The 10,679-nt window shown below is 53.9% G+C and overlaps 1 protein-coding gene across 5 annotated transcripts; it reads right to left on the bottom strand.

The window, feature by feature from the left end:
• Window positions 1–1,338: 1,338 nt before the first annotated feature.
• CDKN1A (cyclin dependent kinase inhibitor 1A) lies at window positions 1,339–9,867 on the bottom strand. Of its 5 annotated transcripts, none has more exons than XM_054491732.2 (5): window positions 9,714–9,810; window positions 5,947–8,053; window positions 5,619–5,829; window positions 4,133–4,582; window positions 1,339–2,924 (listed from the first exon to the last, which is right to left on the bottom strand). In XM_054491732.2, exons 4-5 carry the CDS (start codon window positions 4,575–4,577, stop codon window positions 2,875–2,877), a joined length of 495 nt encoding a protein of 164 aa, XP_054347707.1. In that variant the 5' UTR covers window positions 4,578–4,582; window positions 5,619–5,829; window positions 5,947–8,053; window positions 9,714–9,810; the 3' UTR covers window positions 1,339–2,874. The 5 variants fall into 5 exon arrangements, with proteins under 5 accessions (XP_054347707.1, XP_063522241.1, XP_054347705.1 ...); XM_063666171.1 differs by having other exon boundaries at window positions 5,947–6,037; window positions 9,714–9,800; XM_054491730.1 differs by lacking the exons at window positions 5,619–5,829; window positions 5,947–8,053 and having other exon boundaries at window positions 9,714–9,867.
• Window positions 9,868–10,679: the final 812 nt, after the last annotated feature.

Below are 10,679 nucleotides of genomic sequence, written 5' to 3'. Positions count from 1 at the left end.
ATTTCTCCTAATGCTATCCCTCCCCCAGGCCCCCACCCTCCTCTTACCACTTTTTAATTTGGATTTCAGAGGCAGTGTACTAAAGACCACTCCAGCCCATTTATTGGATGATTTAGTAAGCTGCTATGTTTAAGCGGCGGCCGGAGCAAGAGAGGGCTCTGGAATAGGTGCAGGCTATGGGACAAGCACTTGGGTCACATGCCCCAGTGTATTCCCTGGTCCTGGACTTTTACCTGTGGATAAGTAGACAGTTGTGAAGTCCCTGGAAGTCCCCTCTGGCAGGGAGAGTCTCGTTTCAGAACTCTATGATTCTAGTAGAAAGCTCTGCCCTGTGCAGCAGAGAATTATTCCACATTTGAAAAGTAGTTCTGGGCCAAATTGCAGTGTTGGGGGCAAATAAATGATTATTGTTTTTAGCCACTCAGTCTTGAGTTGGTTAATTATGAATAGATAACCAGAAGATGCATGCAACAGTACCTTGTTTTTTTTTTAATGTTGGATAACTTTCCACTATATAAATATACCACAATTTGCATATCTATTCTGTTATGGACATTTCAGTTATTTCTAGCTTGGGTCTGTTAATAATAATGCTGCTGGAAACATTCTTTTGGTTTTTTCTTTTTTTTTTCTTTTTGAGGGAGACAGACAAGGTCTCACTCTGTTGCCCAGGCTGGAGTGCAGTGGTGCAGTCAGGGCTCACTGTAGCCTCGACTTCCCAAGCTCCTCAAGCGATCCTCCACCTCAGCCTCCCAAGTAGCTGGGATTACAAGCGTGCACCACCATGCCCAGCTAATTTTTGTATTTTTAGTAGAGATAAATATTTCACCATGTTGGCCAGGCTGGTCTTGAACTCTTGGCCTCAAGTGATCTCCTGCCTCAGCCTCCCGAAGCACTGGGATTCTAGGTGTGAGCCACTGCACCTGGCCCAAACAGTTTTTTTAAATAAGAGATCCAATTGCTCCATAACCTTGCCAACGCTTGGCATTGTCAGTCCTTTTTAATCATTCTGGTAAGTGTATGGTGGTATCTTATTGTGGTATCTTAATTTGCATTTATCTGATGAATAATGATGTAAAGCCATAATATATTCTTCACAAAAAGATTACACAATGAACCAAAATATTGACATTGGTGATCTTTGCAGAGGTGTGACAGTAGTTTTTGTTTTGCTGTTGTTTTTTGCAGCACAGTCTTTCTGTTTGCTAAGTTTTCTGCATTCTCTAAATTTAAATGCTTAATTTTTAAAATTATTTTTTAAATTATGAAATCCTTCCCAAAAGCCCATTTATTTGTTCTTATAATAAGGTATAATAAGCACAATAGTAATATTACAAGTAAAGTCACTAAGAATCATTTATTGAGCACCTGCTGTATATTCAGCATTGTGGGAGGAGCTGTGAAAGACACAGAACAGCACAGGGTGTGGTCCCTGCCCTCGAGAGGTTTACAGTCTAGGTGGAGAGACAGGGGAACCAGGACACATGGGGAGCCGAGAGAAAACAGTCCAGGCCAGTATGTTACAGGAGCTGGAAGGTGTTTGGGGTCAGACCCCAACACTCCAAGTACACTAAGCACTTCAGTGCTTCCAGGGGCTCAACGTTAGTGCCAGGAAAGACAACTACTCCCAGCCCCATAGAAGCCCACGTGGCATGCCCTGTCCATAGCCTCTACTGCCACCATCTTAAAATGTCTGACTCCTTGTTCCACTGCTAATCAAAGTGCAATGAACTGGGGAGGGATGGGGTGGATGAGGAAGGTCACTGGACGATTTGAGGGGCCAGTGTCTCCCTCCTAGAAAGATCTACTCCCCCATCATATACCCCTAACACAGAGATAAACCCACTCAAGGGGGCCTGTGCCACCACATGGGACCCTCACCCCCACAGCTAGAGGAGGGGGCAGTCGCTGCTTGAGCTGCCTGAGGTAGAACTAGGGTGCCCTTCTTCTTGTGTGTCCCTTCTCCTTCCAGTCCATTGAGCTGGGGGTGGGGGCAGGACGGGCACCTCAGAGCCACCTGGAGCTGAGGGGGTACTGAAGGGAAAGGACAAGGGGGAGGGACAGTAGCAGAGGGGAATTGCAGAGCCCAGCTGGAGAAGAAGGGTAGCTGGGGCTCCTCAAAAGGTACAGGGGAGCCAAAGAGGGAAAAGGCTCAACACTGAGACGGGCTCCCCAGTGCAGGTCAGAGGGGCCATGAGGGCAGGCGGGGTGGTCTGCTCCAGGACCCCACCTTCCCCCTGCCTTCACAAGACAGAGAGGGGTATCAAGAGCCAGGAGGGTACCAGGTCCCCAGCTCAGCCCTAGGCTGTGCTCACTTCAGGGTCACCCTGCCCAACCTTAGAGGCGTTGAGGGGACTCCAAAGTTTTTGATGATGCCCCCACTCAGTAAGGCCCCTTCAAAGTGCCATCTGTTCACTTCTCAAATTAAAAAGAATTCAGGTCTGAGTGTCCAGGAAAGGGGATGAATTTCATAACCCCCTGTGACAGCGAGGGGAGGGAGCCACACCCTTCCAGAGGGTACCACCCAGCGGACGAGTGGGGAGGAGGAAGCAGCTGGCATGAAGCCGGCCCACCCAACCTCCAGGAGAGAGGAAACGGAGAACACGGGATGAGGAGGCTTTAAATAGTATTTCATAAAATAAAAATGCCCAGCACTCTTAGGAACCTCTCATTCAACTGCCTAGTTTTTGTTTAAATAATTCTAATGCCAGAGGCTGGGGGACAGGGGGCGGCCAGGGTATGTACATGAGGAGGTGTTTAAATTAAAACACAAATAATAATTAAGACACACAAACTGAGAGACTAAGGCAGAAGATGTAGAGGGGGCCTTTGAGGCCCTCGCGCTTCCAGGACTGCAGGCTTCCTGTGGGCGGATTAGGGCTTCCTCTTGGAGAAGATCAGCCGGCGTTTGGAGTGGTAGAAATCTGAGGAGAGAGAGCAGAAGTCAGCCAGGCCAAGAGGAAGAGGACGCGGTGGAGCTGCCCACCTGAGGCAGACAGCAGGGGGCCAGGGCACCCTTCCCTGGTGCCAATGGGGCCGACTGCTGAGGACAGGAAGAACTTGGGGAACATCCACTCTGTCTCTTGAGGGGTATTATGGAGTGTCCCACCATGCTTCGCAGATGTGATTTTATCAATCACCACACCTGCAACCCATGGGTCTGCTCTAAGTCAAGCTGCCCAGCAGAGGAGCCACTACTAGCTCTGTGTGCTTGTTTAAACAGACTAAAATCAAATAAAATGAACAATTCAGTTCCTCAGTCACATGAGCTGTGTGTCCAATGCACAACAGCCGTATGTGGCTCGTGGCCCCTGCACCAGACACTCCCATCCCTGCAGAGTCACTGGACCATGCTGATCTAGGGATTCTGTTACAAAATCCATGAAAGTGTTCAGCACAATGCCGGGCCCATATAAACGTCAGTAGTTGTTGTTATTATAAAAAGTCTTGACCCAACTGCAAATTCACTTTGAGACCTTAGATAAATAACTCTACCTCTCTGAGTCTGGTTTCCTTGCCCTAAAAGGATGGCAAGGGGCTGGGCATGGTGGCTCACGCCTATAACCACAACACTTTGGGAGGCTGAGGCAGGAGGACGGCTTGAGCTCAGGAGTTCAAGACCAGCCGAGGCAACATGGTGAGACCTTGTCTCTACAAAAACTCAAAAAATTAACCGGGCGTAGTGGTGTGCGCCTGTAGTCCCAGCTTCCCAGCTACCCGGGAGGCTGAGGTAGGAAGATCGCTTGAGCCCAGGAGTTTGAAGCTGCAGTGAGCCATGATCGTACCACTGCACTCCAGTCCGGCCAACAGAGTTAAGACACCTGTCTCAAAAAGAAAGGCGGGGAAGGGTGACAAGAATGTCTTATGGTATAACATTGCTATAAGGACTAAATAAATCTACCTTAGAAGCTTGGCAAAGGGCCTGGCATAATGAACATTCCCAATAAATGTTAGCTAGTTGGTCTTTGCTGCCTACTTGCTGTGTGACCTCAGGGAGGTTGCTTCCCCTCTCTGGGCCTGTTTCCTTCTACCTAAGGAGCATGCTGGACCAGGACCAGACAGGTCAGCCCTTAGACCATGGATTCTGAGAATCCTGGTCCCTTACAATGTCCTTCCCTGCGCATGTCCTCACCTGTCATGCTGGTCTGCCGCCGTTTTCGACCCTGAGAGTCTCCAGGTCCACCTGGGGACCCTTCAGCCTGCTCCCCTGAGCGAGGCACAAGGGTACAAGACAGCGACAGGTCCACATGGTCTTCCTCTGCTGTCCCCTGCAGCAGAGCAGGTGAGGTGCCAGGCCGCCTGCCTCCTCCCAACTCATCCCTGCCCCGCCAGGGCCCCGTGGGAAGGTAGAGCTTGGGCAGGCCAAGGCCCCGCACACGCTCCCAGACGAAGTCACCCTCCAATGGTGTCTCGGTGACAAAGTCGAAGTTCCATCGCTCACGAGCCTCCTGGATGCAGCCCGCCATTAGCGCATCACAGTCGCGGCTCAGCTGCTCGCTGTCCACTGGGCCGAAGAGGCGGCGGCAGGCCTTGCTGCCGCATGGGTTCGGACGGACATCCCCAGCTGGTTCTGACATGGCGCCTGCAGCAGAGACACAAGGAAGGCCCTGGTCACTGCGGAGACTGGACACTATGTTACCTGGCCGGGCTTTGCTGTGTCACCTCAGGTGACGTCTTCCTACTAGAGGATCTCTCTCACTCCTTCCAGCTGGTCTTCCTGCCTCCTTCCCACAGGAGGCCTGACCCCCACCAGCAGAGCTCAGCCAGCCTGGCACCCCAACGTCACTGGGAGAGCAGGCAACTGAAGGGCAAGCTAATGTCAACAAAGGCAAGTCTATTGCAAGAGCAAGGACCAGGGTCCTGTTTGCCACCAGGTATTATCAGCTAAAATCAATTTGTTTTCCCCCCAGAGGTGTCCCTCATGGGTGTGAATGCCCCCCAAATATGTGTGAATTGCCAGAGTCCAGCAGTTTCCTAATCGCAGCCCTGGCCAGAAGGTCAATTCCCAAAAGAAGAAACAGTCTGACAGTTCCTTCAGCCTCCTAAATCCCCCCACCCAGATCCCCAAGTAGGGTAACCCTGCTCTGCCAAGTAAAAGTACCCTGGACGTTGGGGCAAAAAGCACCCGGGTTGTGGTCCTAGCTCTGCCAGTTACTACGTAAGCTTTAAAAAGCCACTTAATGTCTCTAGGTCACAGTTTCCTCACCCATAAATGGGGCCATGTACAAGTTTAAAGAGCATGGCTACAGACACACACTCAAGCGATTGATCAGGGAGTCCATGCAGCAAGGCAGACGAACAGAGCTGAATGAAAGGCTGTGTCTTGGTGGTTAAACAGGAGGGCTCTGGAGCCAGATCACCTGGGTTGGAGTCCAGGTTTTACTAGGTGACCCTGAGCAAGCAACTTAACTTGTGTGAGCTCTAGTTTCCTCATCTATAAAATGGGGATAGTAATGGTGACTGTCTCAGAGGATAGACATGAGAATTAACTGAGTTAATGTGGGTAACGTGCCAGCAGCACTTCGTATACAGAAGTGCATTGAAAACAGAAGTATGATTATTCCTCTCTGCCTTCAGTTTTACTGAGCCTCCCCCCATCACTTCCCCCTGCCAACTACCTCCTTCAGACAGCAGCTGACAGGTGCTGTAGGCTGAGGGCCTTTCCCAAGGATGTCGTCAGGCGGGTGGCCTAGGGGTAAGGAGGGGCCGGGCGGGGCAGCACAAGGGATGATTTCTCCCAGGCTGAGCCACATCCTGCCAGGCACATCAGGTGATCTGAAGTCTAGACACCTGGCAGCCCCTGCCTCGTGTTGCCTGTGTCCAAGGAACCTGTTTTGCAGGCAAAAAGAAAATTAAAGGTGGCTGGTCTACCTGGCTCTTCTCCTCCCCCTTCAGGAGAGGGAAAACAGAGAGTGAGTTTGCCCATGAGGGAGCCCTGGCACCTACCTGCCTGCTCTGGCTTGACTCCAGGGCTGAGTGACTGCACGACCTTGGCAGCAACTGGGTTTTCCTAGGGACAAGTCCCAACTTGCAGGCTCTGGGGGTGAAAGGTCTGCTGAGTCCTCCTGAGGCAGGAAGCCCGGGACACATGCCACATCTGCTCCACCCCACCTCACCCCACTGCTTGTGATCAGTGGAGCCCACAGTTTCACGTCCCAGCTGGTTGGGAGAGGAGGCTCTTGGTAACTTCACACCAAGTTTAAAGGGCAGGAGATGGAAGAGATATGAGACTTGCCCCTAAGTCATATAGCTAAAAAGGCCAAAGGCCACTGCCCCATAAAGGGGTCACGCAGTACAGTGGACAGAGCCCTCAAATAACCTCTGTCCACCCTCTGCTAGGCATGAGTTGGGATTTATTCATATATTTTTATGTTTGGGAGCTGTTCTAAGCAGTTTAAAAATATCAATCCTCCTAAAAAGTGGATATCTGTTAGCTCCCTTTTTACAGAAGAGGCAACCAAGGCTCAGATAAGTAACTTGCCCAACATCACACAGTTCACAAGCGGCACAGCCAGGATCTGAACCCAGGCCTGTTTGCCCTGAATCCTGTGCTCTAGTATTGAACCCCACTCCCTCTCTAATTTTGAGGTTTCTTAACCAGAGAGGCCCATCACAATCACTTGGGGAGGCCAGGGGCAGTGGCTCATGCCTATAATCCTAACACTCTGGGAGGCAGAGGTGGGAGAATCATTTGAGCCGAAGGGTTCAAGACTAGCCTGGGCAACTAGCTGAGACCCCGTCTCTACTAAAAATAAAAATAAATAAAAATTAGCTGGGTGGTTGGGTGCAGTGTCTCACGTCTGTAATCCCAGCACTCTGGGAGGCCAAGGTGGGCAGGAGTTCAAGACCTGAGGTCAGGAGTTCATCTGAGGTCAGGAGTTCAAGACCAGCCTAGCCAACATGGCAAAACCCCATCTCTACTAAAATTCCAAAAATTAGCCAGGCATGGTGGTGCACACCTGTAGCCCCAGCTACTCAGGAGGCTGAGGCAGGAGAATTGCTTGAACCCAGGAGGCGGAGGTCGCGCCACTGCACTCCAGCCTGGGCGACAGAGCAAGACGGCGTCTCAAAAAAAAAAAAAAAAAAAAAAAAAAAATCTGGGCATGGGGGCGGGGGGATCACGCCTGTGGTCCCGGTTACTTGGGAGGCTGAAACAGGAGGACTGCTTGAGTCCAGGTTGGTGCCATTGCACTCCAGCCTGGGTGACAGAGTGAGACTCTGTCTCAAAGAAAAAAAAAAAAAGAAAGAAAGAAAGAAAAAAGCACCTAGGGAGTTTTTTCAAAATATAGATTTCTGAGGCCCTGCCTCCTGAGAACAACTTAATCCAAATTGAAGATTCAAGCAAGTGTTTGGCACAGTTCCTCAGATGGGCACTCCTGGGGTGCCAGCCAAGCGGGGACACACTGGTGTGTTTGAAATGGACATTCTGGGTCTCAATACATCATAGGCACAAGGAGGAGGAGCCCGCCTAGGGCTTCATCAAAGAGCTGGATATTCCCTGGCTCCCGGGAGCTCAAGACAGGACTAGGATCTAAGCAGGCACCCTCTCCTCTTCTACCACCCCTCCTTCTCTTATGTCTCTCATAGGCCTCTCCTCCCCCATCAAAATCTGCTCTCATGCTCATAATAACTTTCAGCCCAAAGAAAACTCAGAAACGCAAACCCTTGTTTTAGCAACAATTAAAAATAGCCTCCTTTATTGGCCTTCCTGCCTTAGACTTCAGTCATATTTTAATTTCCAGTAAGAGCTCAGTAAATACTGTTGAGCCTAAGGAGTGCTCCTTTGAAGGGATGGTAATGGCACAGGGGTTGATCTCGGATGAGCCCAGGAGTAGCCGCGGCGGTTCGCGCGGACCAGCCCCACTCCGCGGGAAAGCCTGTGTGCTATTCCCGCCAGGGCCGGGAGGGGGCGCCGGCCTCCAGGAAATCACGCGCGGGGTGGGAGGTGCGTGGGCAGAGCCTCGGACCGCTGGAGGGAGTAGTGATGAGTCAGTTTCCTGCAAGGCGCTGCTCGCCCGCCAAAACTCTGCTTCCACTCCGGCTGCGCGTCACCCTGGGGTGGGGAGGGGGAGAATGGGAGGGGACCGGGGGGCCGCGAACACGTCACGCTGAGCCGGCCAGGCTTCCGAAACTCCCGCCGCTGTTGGGAAACCGCGCGCTCTTGTGCCGTCTCTGACACACACACACACAAACACACACACACACACGCCCGCGCACACACACGCGCGCGCGCGCCGGGAGCCGGCCCCTCCACCTTATCTCCACGCCCAAAGCACGGGATGAGTCAGATCCCTGGAAAATAAAAATAGACGGGAGCAACGAAAACAAAACCGCTCGCAAGTCCTCCCAGAAACGCGACGTGGAGGGAGGCAAGGAGAGGGGAAGCTGCCTGGGCGCCCCAAGTTCCAAACCCAGCTCCAAGATGCTTTTCCGCACGAAGAGGGCGCAAGTGTCCCCCAGGGGTTTGGGACGGAGAGGACGCGCTGTGGTCCGCGCCAGGCGGCGGCGCCCCAGGGGGCGACTCGCTCCCCTGCTCCGCTCAGCCCTGTCGCTTTTGGAGAGAGAATCTGGGCTAGGTCGGGACGCCCTGAGCCCCCGAGGCAGCTGATGGAGGCCCTGAGCAGCGTCGTGCCCCCCAGACCCCCTACCCCTCAAAGACATGAACCCTCCCCGCCTCCCATCCAGGCGTGGGCTCCGCTCTCGCCCCGGAGTCCAGCGCCCGGACTCGAGGGCAGGCTGGGCCGCGATTCTCTCGGCCGCGGTGGGAAAGAGGTAGAGAAGACCCTTGCCCTTCCCGGACTGACAGTCTGGTTAGAGCCCGCCCAGCGCAGGGCCGTGACTCACAGACCCCTAGGGCGCGCCGCGGAGCGGGGACCCGACGCGGTGTCCTGCACCTCCGGTGCCCGGCTTCCTTGGGAACAAACTGTTCTAGCCAAATAGGTCACTGTGCCGATGGGAGGACGGAGACCGCGAAGGGGCAGGGGAGAGGGCTTCTGGAGTCCCACTGTACCCCATTCCAGGCGGGGTTCTGACCTCATACAGTCCGTTCCCTGGGGTCTCCTTGTCACAATGAGTCACCTCCTCGCTAGTCCTTAGGGGACGGGCCCTGGCACATTCCCAAGGGCCAGGAAACAGCCCGCGCTGACCTCAGCGCTCAGCCAGGTGGTGGACACAGTGGCGTAGAGGACCTGAACCTGGGACCTGGGCCAGGGCGGCGCCGATTGGATCCCAGAGCCACCCGGGACCGATCCTAGACGAACTTACTCCACTCCGCTTTCCTCGCCCCTCCTGGGCCCCTCCAGGGACACGGACTTCATCCCCACGCCACGAGCAAACTGCGCCTGGGGCCTGGAGCCAACCGCAGCCAAAGGCGAGCTCCCAGAGCGGTCCCGTCCACGCCCTCCCTCGCCCCAGCTGGGTTTCCAGGGGCGGGGAGCGTGGCCGGGGATTCCTGTACTTGTAATCCCGCTCTCCGCCCGGGGTCTCCGGCACATCCCGACCCCCGTCACCCGCGCACTTAGAGACAGCGTGTGCGCAAGCCGAGCGCGCACCTACTCACGCCCGTCATTCACCTGCCGCAGAAACACCTGTGAACGCAGCACACACCCGCGAACACGTATCCTCGCGGACACGCACGGACACACGCGGGCACGCTCGGCTCGGCTCTGGGCCGCCGGCCCGGGGTCCCCTGTTGTCTGCCGCCGCTCTCTCACCTCCTTTGAGTGCCTCGGTGCCTCGGCGAATCCGCGCCCAGCTCTGGCTCCACAAGGAACTGACTTAGGCAGCTGCTCACACCTCAGCTGGCGCAGCTCAGCGCGGCCCTGATATACAACCGCCCCGCCCGGGCCCGCCTCAAGGAGGCGGGACCCGCGCTCGGCCCACCGCGCCGCCCGGGACCGCCCTCCCCGGGGCCCAGGCTCCTGGCTGCCCAGCGCCGAGCCAGCTGAGCCTGGCCGACTTCCAGCAGGCCAGCCGGTCCCGGAACCTCGCGTGCTGCAGGAGGGCACTTCCCTCCTCCCCGAGTCCCTCGCCTGCGTTGGTGCGCTGGACACATTTCCCCACGAAGCGAGCCACAAATCTGGCTTTTTTACTTGGAGAATGAGTTGGCACTCTCCAGGAGGACACAGCACTGTTAGAATGAGCCCCCTTTCTGGCTCACCGCTGACCCACTCTGGCAGGCAAGGATTTACCCAATACAGCTGAAAAGATCAGGAGGATGACATTAATAAATAAAAATTCATAAATAATAAAAACAATGCACCTCTCTGCAATTTCCAGAAAAGCCCCACAATATCACCTCTATTCCCACTGATCCCTCACTAGGTCACCTCTCCCAGAAGCACCTGGAACACCTAGACACCCCAACAAAGCATCTTGAGGCCAGAATGATTTTTCAGTCTCGTTTATTTCACAGATGAGGAAATTGAGGTCCACTGAACTTAAGTATACAAAGTTGTTGATTGTCACATGCTTCCGGGAAGGAGGGAATTGGAGACACTACCAGAAAAGGGCAATCTGATCCCCAGGGAAACAGAAGAATTGGACATTGAACCAATCTCCATACACCCTACACTCACCTCAACAGAAGAAACCCCTGTGGTTGCAGCAGCTTTGTTGGCCAGGAAGGGGAGGATTTAACGAGTGAGTTGTCTGTCTCCTGAATACTCCCCACATAGCCC

This window comes from Pongo pygmaeus, chromosome 5, assembly GCF_028885625.2.
Source record: "Pongo pygmaeus isolate AG05252 chromosome 5, NHGRI_mPonPyg2-v2.0_pri, whole genome shotgun sequence".
Lineage (NCBI taxonomy): Eukaryota > Metazoa > Chordata > Mammalia > Primates > Hominidae > Pongo > Pongo pygmaeus.
This window is presented reverse-complemented; position numbering and strand designations above follow the sequence as displayed.